The 20910-nt window shown below is 41.1% G+C and overlaps 1 protein-coding gene across 2 annotated transcripts in view; it reads left to right on the forward strand.

The window, feature by feature from the left end:
- The window catches only part of GAN (gigaxonin), a 39846-nt gene that overhangs the window by 4788 nt on the left and 14148 nt on the right, over positions 1-20910 (forward strand). For both annotated transcript variants that reach the window (XR_010029399.1, XM_063168078.1), the window contains exons 2-10: positions 8777-8891; positions 9733-10083; positions 10531-10748; positions 11619-11740; positions 12239-12358; positions 13424-13566; positions 13914-14050; positions 14543-14671; positions 20542-20651. Coding sequence is in view for 1 of the 2 variants with exons in the window: in XM_063168078.1 (XP_063024148.1) it covers positions 8777-8891; positions 9733-10083; positions 10531-10748; positions 11619-11740; positions 12239-12358; positions 13424-13566; positions 13914-14050; positions 14543-14671; positions 20542-20651 (1445 nt within the window). In the remaining variant the exon portion in view is untranslated. The remainder of the gene's footprint in view (positions 1-8776; positions 8892-9732; positions 10084-10530; positions 10749-11618; positions 11741-12238; positions 12359-13423; positions 13567-13913; positions 14051-14542; positions 14672-20541; positions 20652-20910) is intronic.

Below are 20910 nucleotides of genomic sequence, written 5' to 3' on the forward strand. Positions count from 1 at the left end.
TGAAATAGATTTCCATGAAGATGTGGGGGGACGTGCCCCCATCACTGACCTGCTGCCCTTTCCTCTGTGTGCTGGCACTTGGAGCATTTGCAGTTGTCACAAGGGGAGCCTGCTGAGGCTCCATCCCTGTGTGAGTGTGTCTGGGAGCATCTGTGAGTGCTGCTGTGGGAGGTGGGCTGGGATGTACCTCCTGCACCCTGGAGGTGCCACTGGGCCCTTCTTGTTACACCTGTTGGACAATGAATACTGTAGAGCAGGGTCAAGTAGGAGCCAACACATGCCAGGAGCTTCTGCTGCTTATTTCCTGGTACCTGTTTGGTCTTTAGTGACATTTATAGAGATATTTTATAGTGTTTTAAAACTTTCTTTAATTTGAGATGAATATTGAGGTCAGAAACACAAATGGCAGCTGGAGCTGGGAGCTGTTTGGCTGTCAGAACGCCGTGCTCCCAAGTTCTGCTTTAGCCAGATCATGCTGTAATTGTGCCACGGCTTGTTCCCTCTTCACTGGGTGTGCAGAGTGGTGTTGTGGTAACTGCACTGTCAAGGAGGGCTCTAAAGCCATTGTTGTCTTCAGGATTTCTTTTGAGAAGTTTGTTTCTGGCAGTTTCCTGGGAGCTTTGGAGGCTGCCCTGGCAGTAGGAAGTCAGGAACAGATCAGGCCAGAATTTGCTTGCAGACTTTTTTTTTTTTTTTTTTTTTTTTTATTTGACATAATTTTGTTTTGGTTTTCATTTTAAAAAAATAAATTGAAATGCAGCCTATTATGTTTTAGTGGTAGCTGAGTTGTAAAGTCTCTGTGACTTTGAGAGGCTATAAATCAAAATAGTTGCCTTGGCCAGAAACTCTGCCTGGCACAACTCAGAAGTGCCTACATGCATGTTATGTTTGGATAAGTAGTTGAGGGGCAACAGTGATAGAGGTATGTTAAAAGTTTATGGTTTAAAAAGGGATTTAGAAGTCACTATACCAGGCTTGAATGGGGAGTTGTTAATTATATTCCTGCTCCGACAGGCCCCTAGAGATCGCCTGAAGGGAAGAAGCCATAAGGCTCTTACCCAGCCCAAAATAGTAAAAAAAATACAGTTGGGCCGCTGCTACACGTCAGGCAGAGGGAGAACTGGGAATCAGAGCATCTTGTTTACCCAGGAGAAGCAGAGATGAAATTTCTTGTCCTTTCTTTGTACCTGCAGACGCGCAGCTCATCTGCGTGCCTGACGTAAGAGGCGAGCTGGGACGGAAGGTGTGGCAGGATGGGCTGCTTGGGATGTCTGGGTAATTTATACTCTGTAGCTCACCTTTACACTTGTATTAATTGCCTTGTTTGGCAAAACTTTATTATTAAAAGAACCTTTTTTCTTCTTCTTTTTTTCCCTTGATTTACAATGTATTTTGTGGCTGGAACAGGCTGATGTGTCTGGAGCTGATGAGTCAGAAATGCTTCACTTCTGTTTTGGTTTTTTTGGTGGTGTTCTTTTTTAATTCTTTGAACCTGTTTTGTTTGTGTTGGTCTCATCTGTAGTTACTAAAGGAACTTTTTTCTGGCATGGACTGACAAATATGAACAGTAATGAATGATTTGAAAGGATTTGTTTCCTCCCTCTGTTCAGACTCTTATTTTGCATATTGTACAGAAGTTTCTCTCTGTGCTGGTACTGAGTACCAATGTAGTGCTACCCATGCACAGAGGAGTCTCCACTCCTGTCTTTGCCTTTCATATTTTATGTTTGCCATAGCTTAATATGTCCAAAAAACCAAAATAAATCACTGCTTATGCACAGCCCTGAAAGTCCTGGTCCCTATCAAGGAAGTATGTCCCTAATACCATGTGGTTGGTGGCTGGTTTATGTCCTCAGGCATGTTGGTTTACATCCCCTGGATGATGTGGGCTGCCTGCTGCAGCTCTTGTTTATGGACATGAGGAGTGCTCTGTGTTGGAGACTCCTGATGAAATCCATGTTCCTGGTTCCTTTTCCATCTGGCTGTGGCATTGCTTTCTGGGAAAGTCTTGCAGATCTGTGTTTTCCAGCTCTGGGCATATCCAGAATTCCGGTGCTTCCCTCAGTTGGATTCCAAACATATTCCAGCTGTTCCACAACACTACTCATGCACTTATAATTTTGTCCATTTGACTTCATACTTACCATCAATTATGAAAATCTTTCTCCAACTCTGTTGCTTATTGCTCCCATGTGCTGTAAGGATAAGTGAGGTATAAAAACTTGGTTAATCCAAGTTTTCCCAGCAGATCTATTGGCATTTGTTAAATAATAATATTTACAGGAATAAAATGAAATAAAATTAAATTAATTGAATAATAATAATCAGGAATATTTGGGTTATTAGACACATACATGCTGTACAGCATTGTGTTTCTTATATTTAACAGCAAATTTAGCAGCATGGGTACTGTATAACACTGTACTTGTTTCTTCTAAAAAAGCATTTTTAACAAGTTTAAAAGTGGAGTTAATCTGAAAGAAGACATATTTCAAGTAAGACACTCTTAATTTCTTGGCTTAAAACTATTTCAAAAATGTCTTCCCTTGTTTTTCTGAGGAAGTCCTGGTTGTAAACTGCTTCCTAAAAAGTGTGACAGTGCTGGGAATCTGTTCAGTGAGCGGACTTGAGTGTCAGGTGGAGCAGAAGAAAACCAAACCCAAACCACCTCTCTAAACCCAGCAGGTGTTTCTGTCACAGATGAGCAGTGACTGCTGAACCAGGTGAGCTCCACCACATCAGAGATGAGCCTGAGCTGTGCTTTGTGGCATGCACAGGGTGCAGAACCACAGGTGCCCAGCAGCTGATCTGGCACTGTGTGTCACTTGTTGGCAAGCTCAGCTGGTGCAGTTGCTTGGTTGTTTTCTGTGCTGGCTAAAGAAACCCAAAGTGAAATGAAGCATCAGGTCCTTGGTGCTGCTGAGAGCTGCCAGGGTCCGTCCTTGGGCACAGTTTGTTGAGTGTGTGTTCTGTCTACTTAGGGCTAACTCACATGTTTAGGCAAGACACTCTGGTTGAGGGTAGATTTCCAATTTAGATTACAATCTAGCTCTGGATGAGCTCAGTGTAATCAGGGTAATTTCAGATTTTCATGGTAAACAAGCTCTTCATTGAGCAAAGCCCATGAGCCCTGTACAGGTCCCTTGTGCTGCTGTTGAAGGAATTGCCCTGTTCCTTTTCTTATTGAAGCCACATTTTTGCCTGACTTAAACTTTTAAATAGTTGAAAAAAATAAGTTATATATCACAGTTTTTGTTTCTCTTAAAGCAAACAAAGCAACTTTGCAAGTTTTTGTGCTGAGCTGTTAAATGGACTCGTTTGCCTTGAGATCTGAAGTTGGACTTGGAGATAATCTTAAGGAGAGAGACACAGGAGAGGCATAGCCAAAATCTTCTGAGAGCTGGCACCCTTTGCAGGGTGTGGTGAAGACTGACTTTTATGTGTGGTGCTAAAGGCCAGGGTGTGACCTCAAAGGAAACCTTCTGATTTGGTTGTAAAATATCTTTTTAGGGGATGGTGGTGGGTGGAGTGAACTGCTGCATCATGTTTTTATGTCTGACCTGTTTAATAATGTGATTATTAAGGAGTTTTTTTGCACGTAGAAGGACCAGCCTGTATGGGAGAAAACATTGCAAGGAGAAAGGCAGACAAATGAAAAACTTCACCATTAAAATGGTCAGTCCTAACTGGGACTTAATTAGATTGACGATGGAAAGCTTGTACTTGAAAGACTAAAACCTACATAAGGAAGCCCAGACCAGGAGACTAAATTGACCTTATGTTTGCATCAAAAGCAGATTTTTTGTTTTCTCCTTACTGATGCAAAATCTCCAAGTACTCACTTGTCATTTTTGGGACTGAGTCATCCTTGTGAGCATGTTTTAGGTTTGGTGCATGTCTTTGCTGGAACAGTTTGTTGGAGGTCCAACTTCATTTTAAAATGCTGATGCTCTCTGGAGAAGGCCAAAACACTGGTGCAGGTAAAGGATAAATCATCAAACCCCAATTTTATTGCCCTTTGGTTTCGAAGGACAGCTTTGCTACGTGAATATTAAAGTTTGCTAGTGTGGCAATACTGGCAAAGCATGTGTAGACCAGCCCTTAATGGCTAATCTGGAACAAAATCGTTAATTTGGGAAGACAGCTCCTTTCCAAAAGAACAAGTGTCTCCCTCTTGTCTGGTTCCTGACACCCTGCAGTGTAAGTAGGTCAGCAAACTATGTTTGCACCGTGGTGACGTGAGAGCAGGTAAAAGTTTTGTGTTGCAAAGCATCAAACCCAAAGTGTCTGTCTCTTGTTTCCCAGATTTTCTGATGGCTGTTCACTGTAAATATCAACAACCTGCTTGTGGTGGATGTGGTCTGGAGCATTCTGGTAGGCTCAGTCTTTGCAGACAGGTGTTTTCTTTGTTTGTTTAGGTTCCAATATACCAGCACTCCAAGGATTAAAGCTTTCCAAGAGTTGTGCTCTTGTTCTCTGTATAACTTATGTGACCATTCTAAAAACACATCAGATTTCTTTTCTTAGTAGTTTACAGATAAGGCAGAGATTTCAAAGATGAAAATATTCCCACACAATTATGTCTGACTCAGGAAAGAAAGTGGTGTTGGTGGTGGCCAAGTTCTGTGTTTGAATTTTCATTTTGTTTGTTGTCTTGTCTAGTTGAGTATTTAAAAGTGATTATTCCCCTCCTATAAACTTTCAACTGTAAAATGTAAGAAAACCAAGTTTTCAGACATATGGATTTTTTTTTCAATCTGCATCTTATAAATCTTAACTGTCCCACAACAGTGCTTTCACAGGGGTTGGCTGTAAGGTCAGCAGTATTGGTTGTGCTTTGGTTTGTTCTGCTCTTTTAAAATAACAGTAAGTTAGAAGTTCCATCCTAATTTTAATAAGAGCTGTGGACACTCTTATTTTCCTGTTTTGCTTTTTGCTTGTGGGTTTTTTTTTTAATTATTTGAATCTGTTTTATGTCATTAGATGTAAATTGTTGTTCCTAGCAGCATCAATATCAGTTCTTGAGCCTGTGTTTTCATTTTGAGGATTCACCTTGCTTATACTGCTTACCTACACAGAAGAGGTACTGGAGTTTTTATCCTCATTCTGCCTCATGTAGAGCGTTTCAGATGACTCATTAGGATTGTATTCCTTAAGTGATGTGGAACAGCAAATTCTAAATTTGTCACACAGACAACATCAAAACACAACATCAACCCATTTGTTCTTATGCCACTGGCTCAAGGTGTTGTGTGTGCCAGCAGTTTTCCTGACGAGGCACAGGATGTTGGGGTGGATGCTGAGCATTTATGGAACAGTTTAATGTTACTGGAAGCAATTTCAACTTACAATCATGGTCTTAATTAAAAAATGGAAATTATTGTTTTAAAACATGTATGGAGTTAAGTTGCTCAAAATTAAATTACTTGAGAAAACAGGATGAAGAAGTTGCCTTGTTTCATTTCCTCCAGCTCTGTCTTGCCTGCGCTCTGCTCCCAGCTCATGGGGGTTTTGGCTGGCTGGGAGGGTTATTTCCTTCTAGATCTCGATGTTCTGGTCTTCTATCTGAATTAAGGAAGACTGAGGCAGCCTTTTCAGCTGTGGTTTGGCAGCTTGGAGTGCTTTTAAAGTAATTAGAAATGTTGTCCTCAGTAGGGAGCTGTCACATGCCTGCGTTAGGAGCAGCTGTGCTGCAGCTGGCCCATCTCTGCACCTTGGGCTGCTGGTTGCCACTTCCAGCTCTCAGCCACACAAATCACAAGCTGAATAAATCACCCTGAGGAGGAGCATGGCAGCAAGAAGGCATCCTCCTTCTGGGATGACAGATTGGAAAGCCTCTGCTTAAGCATAGCTGCTAACTTACTTTCTAAAGTGAAATTTGATAGTAGGCAAGGGTTAAGTATTTCTCCATGTGCTGCCCATTGTTTTCTGAGCTGGGAACAAATTTGTTTGGAAACTTTCTCGTTCTGTCTCTGGTGTTATGACAGGGATGCCCAGGCCTCAGTTTGCAGGCGAGGTGTGGGTGCAGGTCACAGCTGGTGCTGGGTGATGCAAGAGGAGATGTGGCTCCTTGCCCTCTGCTTGCACACCTCCTACTTTTCTCTCCTCCTTCAGCTTTCTTTCCATTTGGACTCATGATTTTTTTTTTAAACTTTTCCAGCCCCAAACCTGGTTATAACATGTCCTTGCATCATATTTTTCCTCCCCTCTTCCCAACAGGCTGTTGCTGTCCTGCAGTTTTGATGTGAGTTACAAGGAGTACCTCCAGCTGCCTTTGGGAATTGCTCTCTTGGCATAGCTCAGAAGTACTTGTACTGAAATAAATAACCTTATATTTTATTAACCAACAAATTAAAATCATGTGACAGATGCATCACTATTGCTTCCCATGACAGATGATAGGAACAAAACTTAATCTGAACTGGGAAGCATTTGCATAAGGTGAATGTTTGCCTAGATACAAGTGTCTGTAACTTTGAAGTAATTTGATTTGTTCTCAAGGCTATTTTTCTGCTTTGGCTTCGTGTTTTGGCTTTGCATTAGGGCCTAGGTAATTTCTTTAAAGCTCACAAGCTGTTGATGCCTGAAAAAGTACACAGTAATTAGAACATCTACCCTGATAAGACCCAAAAACTCTGAACAACACAGGAGGCGCCAGTGTAAAGTCCACGCAATGAGGTGATTTAGCTTGGGTGTGTACAGGTGATGCTAAGATGAAAGTTAGTGATAAATAGCACCAGGCCTTTCCCTAATCTCCCCATTAGTGCTGGCATCAACCTGCTTATTATATGCCTTGGACTTGTTTCAAGCCCCTCAGTGTGTTGGACACCCCAGGTTCTGTGTGGATAGTGCTGTGTATTGGATCATAACAGCTACTTACAGGTACCTGACTCATGTGGGATCCAGAGATCACCCAACTGTCTTTTCTGCTGAAGGAAGCCAGACTCTGTGAAACTTGATACATTTTATGTTAAATTAAAAGAATACACAGTTTCATCCTAGGAATCCAGAAGTGCCTTTTGTTACAAACCAAGAATCCCCGAAATCAGGTGTAAATGGAGGTAGTTTGGATAGATTTGAAAATGTGTGTAAAGAAGCCTTTGCTCTGTTAGAAGTCTAAATGCACGTTGCCCTGTTTGTATATGCTCTGTTTGGAGCTTGTAGACATGGAAAATGCACACTGCACATGGGCAAGGATGGCTCAGGTTGAGGTACAAGTTGTATGTTCTGCTGGAAATGTACATTTGGGGCAGGAGTTTTCAGCTGACAAGCTGTAAATCAGTGCCTGCTATTACAGCATGAGCTTTAATGGGAGTCACATAACTTTCCTAATCTCCTTCCAGGTGTTAGGAAATAAACAATTTCCTAACCCACGCCACGCTGCTGTTGTTATTTGTATTGTAACCTGTGCCAGGGGGAAGCAGCTCCAGCCCTGGTGCATGGGCACCGCTATCTCCGGGGGCTCAGCAGAGTAGAAAAGGAATGTGAAGGCAGGACCACAAGGATGATGAACTAAAGGGCTAAAATTACTGCCCTTATTCACACTTAAAAATAGCTCCTTACAGACTAAGGTTTTATTTGATGTGAGTTACAGCTCAATTTGTGAGAAACTTAATTTATTCCAATATGAGTAAGTGAGGCAGAATCTGCCCTTAGCTAAGACCTATTTATGTATTTGCTTAGCATGAGTGTGGATAGCAGGAGGCTGGACACTTTCAGCTTAGCAGAGCCACAGCTTTTCACATTAAGAAATGGATTCTATCTAAGGATATATTCAAATGAATGTTAAAAAGTTGTAAAAGCTTTTAATTTTAGTGTGCTGTGGTGTAGATGTAGGTCACTATGTATACACAGAAGTAGGGAAACAAACTTTCTTGGTTTTATATAATGTATTCTTCATTGACCAAAATGTGGGAAAATATGTTAAAAAACTGGTCTTTTATTAGCTCTTGTGTCTGTTTGCAACAAACTGGTGGATGCTGCTCCCTTTTGAACATTAAAGTTGTCTCTCCTGTAAGAAGTGTTTGCACTGACAGCTGGTGGAAAGCAAAGTGTCTGCTGTGCTATTATTACTTCCTCACCTTTTCCCCTAGCCTCCACCATTCTATTCACAGGCAGATCACAGTTCTCCTGGTATGTTTAAAGAAATGGCTTGTAAGTGAAGTGTCCACTGATGTAGATGAATATTTAAAGCTCTGCTGAGCAGCACATGGGCTGTTCCCTGCAACTGTGAGTGCATGGCTTGGTTACAGCCAGGCACAGCATTAGGCTGATAACATCATAAACTACACAAAATGGTAATGCAATCCAAATGTTTGTGCTGCCAGTGAATATTCTGATCACATCTGCTAACTCTAATTATTTCTTCCTTGGTAAAAAAAGTTTTGGTTTTGTTTTGCTTTGGGTTTTTTCCACCTTTATCAAAGCAAATTCTCGTGTTTTATCTGTCAGCAAAGCCGCTGTTCTGTTGGAAGTCTGAGTGAAGTTTTTGAATGTTTGTGATGAATGAGCTGGGATAAAACATACTTTGGCTCTTTGATGGCCTGGGTAGTTTGCAAGGCTGACAGATTTGTTAAGTTTGGAAAAGTGATGAGCAGTATCAGAGGCCATGCCTATGTGGTAATTCGAGGGACAGTTTTTCCATCACATTGAAAGGTTTTAATATCTCTGTTGTGGCTCAAGACATCCATATTCTGAGATCTCAGATTCTTCAGAAACTGACAGCAACCAGTGCCCAGATTTTGAACTTTGCTCTTTTCCTTTTCTCTTCTCTTAGAACAAAATTGAATTACAATCCTCCAAAGGATGATGGCTCAACGTACAAGATTGAACTCGAAGGGATATCTGTTGATATCATGAAAGAGATATTAGACTACATTTTCAGTGGGCAGGTATGGTATTAAAACCCCCTATTTGGAAAACTTGGACTATTTGCCAAAATAACTGGAGTTTTAACACTGCTATCCTGAAAGAAGTTTAAAGCTTTGTGATAAAACTTCTGCAGAGTGGGACTGTGCATATGAAGTAGAGGCAGTAGGCTCTGCAGGAGTTGTCTCCTCTTCTTGTGTAGCAGGGGAGGACTTTAAAATTTAGAGTCAATGTCAAATCCTTGTATTAAAATTGGTGGCTACCTTCAGTAATCTGCTTTAAAACAGGCAGTGTTTGTCAGCTGTGACAGAGGACTGCTTTGGTAGCCACAGAGATGGAGACCCCATCACTGAGGGTTACAGTACACCAGGCACCTCCCTCCCTGCCCCTTGTGCCCACCTCTGTGGCCTCTTGTCACATCTGCCTGCCAGGAGCCTTAGCAAGAGTTAAAGTTGGTATGTCCAGTTTATTTGTAACCACACTGAGATTGCTGAACAAGGTTAGCTTTCAGCAGAAAAAAAAAAAGGCAGATTTGGCTTGAAATTCATTTCTCATGTGTGTTTAAAAGAATGTATTTATTGATTACAGCAAAACTCATTTTAGGTTCCCAGATGAGATGAGCAATTTTATGGTTGTTTACTTCAGGAACTTATCAAAATTTCTGCTCCACACCTTCTGTCAAGCAAATGCCTTTCCAACCCTGTGTTAATTAATTAATGGTTAGCAGTCATATCAGTTTCTCCTGATTCTTACACTGGCATTAATACTCCATTTTTCAGCCACTGAGAATGAGTGTAATGAATGCGGGCATGTCATGGAACAAATGAGTGATAGTAGCTATAACTTCTAAATTAATTCTTGCAGATCAGGCTAAATGAAGAAACTATCCAAGATGTGGTACAGGCAGCTGATCTCCTGCTGCTTACAGACTTAAAAACTCTCTGCTGTGAGTTTTTAGAAGGTTGCATAGCTGCTGAGAACTGTATTGGTATTCGGGACTTTGCACTGCACTATTGTTTGCATCATGTTCACTACCTTGCCTCAGAGTATCTGGAAACTCACTTTCGAGATGTCAGCAGCACAGAGGAATTCTTGGAACTGACTCCTCAAAAACTGAAAGAAGTGCTGTCCATGGAAAAGCTCAATGTTGGAAACGAAAGATACGTCTTTGAAGCGGTGATTAGGTGGATTTCTCATGATTCAGAATCCAGAAAGGTCAGGACATCCAAATGTTTGTATTTTGAGCATGTCACAAATTGGAGTGTTCATTCTAATCAGTGGGAACTTGAAATCTGTTTCTTTCAGGACTAATCTTACAGAATTTATTGAATTTTGCCTGAGATGCAGACCACAGCATTGCAGTAAAAGAGTGAATGCTGTGTGGTTGATATATTATCTGCTGCCTTATTATTTAATAGGCATTAAGAATAAAAGGCACCATTTTGACATTTGATTATATAATCTTGTTTAGATGATGAGAAAGCAAGTAGCATGTTTACAGAGAAACTTCGAGGACTTGATGCATTTCCTTACTAACACTCTCTTGTTTAGTTTATTACTCACCAGTATCAAAAACTCTCAAGTATTTACTAAGCACAGAAGCATCTGCATGTCCAGGTGCCTCCGTGCTGGGGGTGACTTTGTGTCTGTGCCTGTCCCCAGGTCCACATGAAGGATGTGATGTCGGCAGTGTGGGTGTCGGGGCTGGACGCGGCGTATCTGCGCGAGCAGATGATGAGCGAGCCGCTGGTGCGCGAGATCGTCAAGGAGTGCAACAACATCCCCCTGACACCCCCGCAGCAGGGAGAGGCCATGCTGGCCTCCTTCAAGCCCCGGGGCTACTCCGAGTGCATCGTGACTGTTGGGGGGGAAGAGAGAGTGTAAGTGTGCAGTGGTGTGACACCTGGTCCCAGTGCCCGCGCTCACCGCTCTGAAAACACAGATGTGGGCACCTATTGCCTGTTACTCTATCATCTGGGTTTGTTTTAGGTTGGTCAGACACACCTGAAATACCTTTGGGGGTGATTCAGCAATAAATAGTTATTTTGTTTCTGACATTCAACATGTAGTAAACTTTGAGTAGGGTTGTTTGTTCAGTAAGTGTTGGTTAGATTTTTTTAAACTGAATAGGCTTAAAAACAGAATCCTTTCTGATGATCTGAAAAACATGTCTAACATAACTTAGGGGTAATGAACATGTGATTTAAACTGTTTTGTTTATAATAGATGTGGTTCCAAAAAAAAAAAATAGTCATTATTGGTGCATCTGAGATAAGGCGAAAATTCCTGTTCCACACAATAATCCCTTCCTTCTCTAGAGTACCCCCTGCAGCAGAAGGGAGGGTTCAGTCCTGTTTAAATAAATTTAGCATTTAGATGTTAGCTTTTTATAGAAGTGCAGTAAACCACTCAGATAACATTTTGCATGTCAGTTTGTGAATCATTTTACTCAGACATTACTAATACTGTCTATCAGTTCTTCTCAGCTCATTCAAAGTTCATAAAAAAAGTTACAGGCAGATACAGTAGGAATGAAGTGAATCAGCTTTTGTGTCTCCAAGTCTGTACAATACAAACTCAATTTACATGTTTGGTTTGGGGATCTTCTCCTTACCAGGGAAATGCCACGTGATGAATATACAGGAAAACAAGAACAAGCCAGCTTTGGACACGAGCTGTTAACAGTGAACTCGTAAAACTCTGTCTTTGTCTTTCTGTTTCTGTTTGTTCCCTCCCCACCCTGTGTTCAGATCACGGAAACCAACCTCAGTGATGCGGTGTATGTGTCCTCTTTATGATCCCAATAGACAGCTCTGGATTGAACTTGCTCCTATGAGTATTCCAAGGATCAATCATGGAGTATTGTCAGCAGGTAAAGGGGAACTTCATCTTTGTAAAGTCCATGCTATCAAAACTTACCAGTGCCTCAAAATCTGACATACAGCTTATAATAATATATCTTCTTCAAGACTGACTGCACTGGGGTTATTTCTTGCTTCCCCTTTGTCTGCCCAAAACTGTACTTGATTCTGTGAAAATCCCTGTCATCTAAGTGTCTTAAAATCACTATTCCTGCAACATTTTGTGGGAATCTGCTACATCTGTCTCTCCAGGAGTATTTCATGTTTTAAGTAAATTGTAGTTGCTGCATCACTGAATTTGTTGAAGGGTATCTGCAGGGGCAGACTTGAGTCAGATGTAAGTATGTGCTTTACCTTCTCCAGTCCAGACTCTGACCTGTGACTGGTCTGGATCTCTTGGTGAATTTCAGAATACAGCTCACCAGTCATGTTGTTTTACTCAGTGTGCAGGTGTGAATCCTCTTCTTGAGAGTCCTTTTCTTAAGATCATGTTACGTTTTGTTTTACAGAAGGATTTTTATTTGTGCTTGGTGGTCAGGATGAAAACAAGGGAACGCTAAGCTCTGGAGAGAAATATGATCCAGACACCAATTCATGGAGTTCCTTACCACCAATGCATGAGGCAAGATCTCTATCTAACTGTTGGGATTTAAGTTTTTACTTTGGCAAAATGTTCCTTTTCTTCTGCAAAATTTTATTCTGAATCTCCAGTCACTTGCATCTTACACATTCAAAATCATGCTGCAGACTGACTTCTGTTTATATCCTGTTGTTCTTGTGGTCTGATGCTGACTGCTGGATCTGGAAAAACTAAACAATTGGTGAAGAGCTTACTATAAGATGAACTACAAAATTTCAGGAATTTCATAATGAATCAGTCCTATAGTATACTTAATGTTCTGCGTGTACTGGCCTTCTAAAACAAGAGACCTCTGAGATGGACAAAGGGATCGGACTGTGCAGAAAAGATGGACAGAGGACTGGCCAACATACAGAACTTGGCTTGCACAGACATATTTAGGTTTGGTTTGAGTTAATGCTTCCTTCTTCATAATTACATTCCATCAAAAAGTAACAGTTTGTTATTTGTAAACATATATCCTCAATACACCTGTGTTTTTATCTTTGTAAATCAGCACAGGGTGTTTATTAAGAAGTTGTTTACCACAGATTTTTCCTCTTTGCAATCTCTGGTTGACAAAGGCATGTAGATTTGACTACAATTTTAGTTATGATGCATTAAATTTCCTGCTTGTGATATGTGTGCCATGAGACTGAGGGGTAGCTGGGCTCATACATAAAAAATAGAAGAGTTGCCTTTGCACAGAGAATGAGTTCAGGCTTTGCTGCTAGAGAGACCTGAAAGCAGCAGCTTCATTGTAGAGACCACCACTATGGAACTGAAATATGGCCAAGCTCTCTTCCTAGATTTCTCTGTGGTCTCTTTGGCTTGTGCTACTCTGCTTTTTTTTTTCTCCTTTTGATACCCTTCATTTTGTTTAGTTGATTAAATTAATAATTTTATGCTTATGAAGTTTAGGACTTCACCATTAAAAAAAAACAAAACAAAAGCCAGGCATAATACCAATAGCACTTTGCAGACACTTAGTCTGAAAAATAAGATTGTGTTCATTTATTCCCAATGGCAGTTATATTTTTCAATGTTGATTTTATTGATGTTCCTTAGGCACGACACAATTTTGGTGTGGTAGAGATTGATGGGATTCTGTATATTCTGGGAGGTGAGGATGGTGAAAGGGAGCTGATCTCTATGGAGAGCTATGATATTTATAGCCGGACCTGGACCAAGCAGCCAGACTTGACCATGGTTAGAAAGGTAAAAACTACATCTTATATTATTGTGTTGCTTCTTGTTAAATAGTCAATGCAGATATATGTATGTGTGTGTGTATGTATATATGTATAAAAATATGTATTTTAATCTTTTGCTTCAAGTAGAAGCTGTAGCAAAAAGTCTCAAAATGAAATGAGAGTGAGCAGCTTCTTCTCTTTTTATACTCCAAAACAAAACTGTCCCTGAGCATTTTTATGCCTCACATTGTTTGCCATGGGGTATAGGCAATCCAAATGCCTCTGTGTGTGTGTACAGACAGCTTTGAGCTCTCAATACTGTGCATTTGTGTGTCATTTCAGATATATTTTTCCCTTTTTTTTCCCCATAAGATTGGCTGCTATGCAGCTATGAAGAAGAAAATCTATGCAATGGGTGGAGGCTCCTATGGAAAACTCTTTGAATCTGTGGAGTGTTACGACCCCAGGACTCAGCAGTGGACAGCAATCTGTCCTCTCAAAGAGAGGAGGTGAGGGAAAATGGAAGTGGGGGGACTAGGTAGCTTTTCCAACCCTCTGATGGGAGGAAAGTGTCCTTTTTCTGATGAATCTGAGAAGATGGCCTATGAATCTCACCAGGTCTTTTTGAGTTGTGGTGGCCTGTAGTTAACATGTGGCTGAGTAAACACAAGAATCCAAGCAATAAATACAAATTTTGTAGAAACATAGCCCTGATGTTACAAGCACTATTTCCCTGATGCAAAGTGAAAGCAAGAAATTACAGTATAGTTCAATTGGAACTTCACAGTATTTTTAGACAGAAATATTCTTACTGTTTTGTGGTTTTTTTGTGATCTGAATTAGGTGCTTACAATTAATATCCATGACTCATCTTGTTGGATATTTAAGGCATCTGTGTGTATAAATAAATAAAAGAGTAAAAGATGAAGAAAGTTCAGAGGGGTATGCAAAAGGGTTTTGATACATGGCATTAATATTTTTTTCCTTGTTTGGATTTTCAGATTTGGGGCAGTGGCCTGTGGAGTTGCCTCTGAGCTTTATGTATTTGGTGGGGTCAGGAGTCGTGACGACAGCCAAGCCAGTGAGATGGTGACGTGCAAATCAGAATTTTATCACGATGAGTTTAAAAGGTAACTGCTGCAGCTCTAAACTCAGACAATAACTTGCCATCCAGTCATCTGCCTGCTGCCTCACCCCTTGTTCCTGCACTCTGATTCACATGAGATCTGTGCCATGTGCCTGTGGCTCATTTCACACCCGGTTTGGCTGTTACTGAAGGCCCATCCACTCCACTTTTCCCTCTAACAAGCCCTGGAGCCACCAGGTCCTGAGTGCCCCTGGACAGGAGAAGCCCCTTGGTCACACAGGGAGTTTGTGGTTCTTCCCCTGCACTCTGCAATGCCCCAAGTGCAGGGTACTGCTGCCCCCACCCCTCCTCGTGCCCACAGCTCCCTGTTGAGTGCTCATTACAGGTCTTTTCCAACCTAAATGATGCCATAGTTCTATAGAGGAATGTGTGTATGTACAGGGATATTTCTTCATGATCCAACCCTAACTCCAACGATTTGTAACTTAGGGAATTTCTAAACTAGAGATAAGAAATTTGATGCATTTCTGTTTCAAGTGTTTATAGTTGATGATCCATGTAGGCTTTTGTCATAGGAAGGACACTAGGGATGCTATACATCCCACAGGCACTTCCCCACACTGCATGGCTCATCTCCTTCTGTTTCTTTTGAATTTGCATCCAATTACTTCATTTCTTATCTCTTGGTTCTGGTAGTGGAATCCACCTTACTATATGTGGTAACCATTCAAAATGTTACCTTACATTGAATTTTTTGTGTAGTCACCTTGTTCTCCAGTCATAACTGGCAAGCTTGGTTCCTCCAGTGACTTTTGTCTTGCATATAATGGTAAATTGAATTATTCTTCTTTCATAAATTAAATTTTAAAAAGACTTTGTGGTCAGATGTTTCAAGGCTTGTTGACAAGTGAAGGAGATTAGCATGTCTTTATTAGAAGATCAAGACTGATTTATGACAGTGACCTGTATAAAAGGACACAAAAATAGAACAGTAGATGTAAATTCATTATATAATTTTCTTGCAAGATATGGCTGTAAAGAGACTTTAATTTCTGTATGAAGAGGTCTTCTCTGTTGTTCAAAGTGATGTCTAAACTAGCTATAATCAAATGAAGCTGAAGAAAAACATCCTTTAAATTGGTTAAAAGAAGCAGACAGATCAGAGGGGCTGCTGCTGCTGCTCCCTTAGTGTTTGCTAGCCTTCTGGAGGCTGGGGAAATGGCAGAAATTTATTAATGTTTTGCAAGAGGTCTTTGAAAGGGAAAGAACTGTGGAAAGAAGTGCTCCCCTCTCTCCTACTTGCTATTTTCAGCTGATTTGCTTGAAATATTTCCAGCCTGATTCTGTTCTTCAGAAGGTTCTAGCTCATGGTTCCTCAGCAGTGGCTGCAGACCTGTTTCACAGGTTGATGCAGGTTGAGTTTCCATGCAGTGAGTGGAGTTTGGGGAGCTGGGAGGGCCCAGCCTGGGTGCTGCCATGGTGCCACCTGCTGACTGTGCCATGGCTTTGTGTCCTTGCTTGGTGGCATCCCCAAGCCTTGCAGGATCCCAGTGGAGCAGTGACAAAGCTGCAGCTGCCCCACTGCTCTGAGTGCTGGCTGTGTGGTGTGAGGCTGTGCTGGCACGGGGCAGGGCAGGCAGCAGAGCTGACTGATGGAGATGATGGAGGAGGCACATGGGGAGGGCAGCTGAGAGACAGACTTTGCTTTTCTGCTCTGCCACTGCCCAGTCTGAGCTTGGAAATGTAGCTCAGCATGAACGTGCAGGCAGGGCACAGGTTTGGGGTGTTTCTGTGGAGACTGGGGACCAGGGAAGGCTGGGATGGTGGCAGCTGCTCCCAGGGTATAAGAGGCCCCAGCTCAGGCCAGGGGTGCTGTAGCCAGAAGAGGGTGCAGTGTCTCTGTGTCATGTTCCAGCACTCAGCTCCAGGGTCTGTCAGTTATCCCTGGTTTCAGTACCCTCAGAGCTCTGTGTAGCAGATCAATTCTTGCAGTCTCAAACCAAAATTCACAGTGACTTTTTTTAAAAGTTACTTGCCAATACTTTGTAATGAGCTGTGGGCTTTTCCAGCTGTTTTTAAGTAAGTGGAGAGCTCCATTGTGTTCACTTTCCGTGTGGATGCAGAGAACTCTCTGGGCTGTGAGCTCAGCTGTGGATGGTGCTGGTTCTGGGGTACGTGCAGCACTGCACACCTGTGTCACCTGCACAAATTTCCATGTGTGCCTCAGGCCTCATTGCCAGAGCCCAGGCTGCAGCATCCTGCCAGGCACCCAGAGCCTGAGTGTCTGAGTTACAGCTTTTACCCAGAGTCAATGTCTAAGGATGTACTCACATCAGTATATAAACATATTAATTCATGTAAGCTGCCATAATTCTGGCTTGAATTGGATTAAAGGACTGGACTTGTTTAATATTGTTTACTTTGACAGCAACTTACTCTAAAATAACTCACAGTGCAGAGTCTTTCAGAATTGTTATTCTTAACCATGACGCAGACTTTTCAAAGACTGGGGATGTGCTGAGATCTTCACACTAGCAAAAAAATAAACATTGAGACTCCTGTTAAGCTGTGCTGTATAAACAAGTAATAGAATAAATGAAGTGAGACAAAATAGTAGCATCCACATGAAATGTGAGCGGGGTAATGTAGGAAATAATTCTCATACTTGAAGCACTGCTGTAACTGAGATTTTTCAATTAATAAATGTTTTGTCAGGCTGTTTTTAGAGTCATGTGCATGAGTGGATTTAAGTGAACCCAAAGATAGAAAAAGCTGTATGTCAGACTGCAGGGTTTTTGCAGGATGCAGATTTTTTTTCAAAGTCTATAGATTGAGTTTTGTGTGCATTGTATCCTGTTTTTTTAAATATCGATCAAGCTAAAAACAGATTTAATGAATGTGAAAATGGAAGATGGAAATGTGAAGGTATCCTTCACTCAGTGACCCAGTGTTGGTCTACTCCATAAAAAGCAGGAAGTCTTAAATACATCAGGACCTTGATGGGTCAGACTTTCTATCAGAGTTCATAATTTATAATACACTTTTTGCACTGTATAGGTGAGTGGAGAATTGCATGATGTCTGTACACACTCAGTTTTTTCTTTTCTATGTGGATGGCTGGAAATATTTAATACAGCCCAATCTGACTTCAGGATTCTTTGCAATATCTGCTGGTGTATGGCCACTGCTGCCTTTTCCTGGTGGTCTGTAAGTGGGGTAGGATTTCTTCCTTCTTCTCATGATTCAAAAAAGAATTATGAGAATTTGCAGGTACTAAGGGGGATAAAAGCGAGAGAGAATTTTCAGCAGCAGTACTTTGGTAAAATATCCTTTACAATGTTCTTTTTGCTACTGGACCATCATGGAAATAAGGAAGAGCTTTCAGCAGCATATAACTAGTGAACTAAACAGTCTTGTAACATAGTATGTGTAATTAGCAACGTTCTTCCAGTCAGTGTGCAGGAATTTCATTAAAAGCAAGTGCTTATGCAAATGTAATGAGAACACTGATTGACAGCACTGTCAGATGAGAGGAATGTGGATTTTCATTCATTTCCAAGCTTCCTTTCTCAGCTGGGCTGATCTTGAGGTGACGTGTCTGGAATATGTTGGCTCTGTATCACATCTTTATTTACTTCCCACTTGGAAGTAAAGCAGTTACCCCCATCCCACTCGTTATCTACAGCAGTGTGGATGGATCATTTTGTTTCTCTCTCTTTAAGACTGAAAGAAATTAGGCTTCCTTCCCTTCTTTTTTTAAATTGGGTGGAATCCTGTTCCAGTTTCAGAGCCGTCACTTCTGCCCCTGGTTGCAGCAGGATTTGCCTCCCCCCTGCTCCTCTTGGACTGGGTTTGAGTGGAGCCAACCCAGGGAAGTACGCAAGAGTTCTGTTCCAAGGACTGTTTTCAGATTCTTGAAGATTGTGAATTTTTGGTCATGGTGTTTTTTCCATACTGTTCAAACAGCAGGCACAACCCACATTAGTTGGAGCTTAGTCAAATTCTGATGAAACGTGACCCCATGCCCTTCCTGTCTTTGTTCCTTCCTAGTTTTAACTGCTAAAGCTGCTGTGAGTGTTCCTGAAAAGTGCTGCCTGTTTTTTAAAGCATACACGTTGAGAAAGCCTGAGGATGAATTTTCACAAGCAGCTACAGAAACTTTAATACTGTCCTTTGGTGATGCACAGTAGGAAAATGCTTGGGTCTCACCCTGTGGGTTTAGGTTTTTTATTTAAACTCCAAAACCCAGAGTATCTAGTGTAGATACTAGATTTGAGTTTTTTCCTTTCCTTAATCTTGTCCTATAGTTAGAATTTAAAAATAATAATAATAATAATCCAGTCTTCCTTCTGCATTTCTCTGCTACTTACTCAGTTTTCAGAATCTTAGGTCACTTGCTGCTAAAAAGCAATGAAAATACTGTGTCCTCCTCCTACAGTAAGGGAAGGAAGCTAATGAAATATGGTGCAAGTTGTTTTGATCTGTGAGAGTTTCTAAACCAGTGTAGAGAACTTCTCCTTTTCTCTTATTAGTCCATCTGTCCTCCTCTGTGACAGCTACAAACTATTTCCTTGCTTTGTGCACAACGTTAATCCTTCAGTGTACAGCACAGACAAAATAATGGACAGCCAATCCTTTCATTTGCCCTTTAAAAATTGATTTCTGTCTCCAAGATAATTGATATGGAGTAGCATCTCCTTCAGGGCCAGAAGAGTGGTTTACTTCTGAATCAGGAGTTCAAATGATGCAGAATTTTCAAAGATCAGCAGTATCTGTGAGGGCATTTTCTAACTTTTTCCTTCAAATTAACCTGGTATGGCCATGAAAATATATGGGATGATTTTCAGAGGTTTCTCAGACCTTTATGTTCTCTGTAAATCCTTTAATAAGAAGTGTAGGAGCAGTCCCCTGAAATGCCTGGATTTGTACATGTCAGGGTCTGTGTGTGGTAACTGTGACAGCATCTGCAAAGGTGCAGCAGCATTTTGTAGGAATTTGTTCAGAACCACAGAGAGGATGCTGATAACTCTTGGGACCTCTTTATAAACCAGCATCCCATGTGGATGAGGAGTATATCCCTGCCTGTTTTCCAAAGGCTTCAACAAGAAAAACTGCTTTTCACATGGTGGAAAGATCAGGCTGATGTAGTGTTGAAATGAGCCTGAGCTTACAGTGAACACAGGGGAATTGTAAGATTACTGTAGGAGCTGGAAAGGGATTGAAAAGAGCCTGATATGAGATTGGGAAGATCTGTGGCAATTCCAGATAAAGGACATTTCTTTTCCAAATTCCATTACCTCTTTGATTTCCAGTCTTTTATCCCTTGTTTGAAGTTAAGCATTGCCAAGTGCTTCATTCTTCATAGCTGGCAAGGATTTGTTGTCCCTGATAAAGCACTGTTAAAGAAGTTGAAGAATTATATGGGAGAGACACTGCTTAATAACAAGGTTCTGCTATAGCAATTGGTTTTTTCCCTTACTATGGATCATTAAAATTTATATGTGTTTATTTTAAAGACAATTTAAAGACTATTTTTAAGACAAAACTGCCTAAAATTTTCTCTGTAGAGAAGACTGACTGGCATTGCTGTTGTTGGCTCTCTAACATGCCTGCTCCCTTCCAGAAGGTCACACTGTGTGGCTGCAAGAAGAATTTATTAGAGGTAGATTATACAGATGAGTGGAGCAATTCTGAAATTGAGCAACTTTAGGATACAGCAGTCAGCAGTACTAGCTGCTTTTCCTGGCTGGGAGAAACCAGGACTATCCCAAACTATACAATGTTCCCTTTACATAACAAATATGTACACTCTACTTTTAAGTCAAAGATTACAGCTGCAAAAAGACTCAGGATTATTTTTTTAAATGTGTTCACTAAAAATCAAATCCTGTTTTTGAATTGTTATTTTTACAGGTGGATTTATCTAAATGACCAGAACCTATGTATCCCAACTAGCTCTTCTTTTGTGTATGGAGCTGTGCCCATCGGAGCCAGCATATATGTGATTGGAGATCTCGATACAGGTCAGAACCAGACTAAAAACCTCTTTATGCTCATTTCCTTCCAATATTTTCAATACTTGGTATGAAGACTGAATATTTTAAAAATAAGAAGCTGGGATACTTCTGTCACTGTGGCTCAAGGGGATTATGCTGGACATACAAAAACACACAGGTTGGTTTTGGACTCTTCAGTAACAAGTTCAGTGCCATGAACATTGGCTTGATTTGGTTGATTAGTTTGAAGACCACAAGAGGTCAAGACTAAGAGTGTGTTACTGCT

Source organism: Melospiza melodia, chromosome 13 (assembly GCF_035770615.1).
Source record: "Melospiza melodia melodia isolate bMelMel2 chromosome 13, bMelMel2.pri, whole genome shotgun sequence".
Taxonomy (NCBI): Eukaryota; Metazoa; Chordata; class Aves; order Passeriformes; family Passerellidae; genus Melospiza; species Melospiza melodia.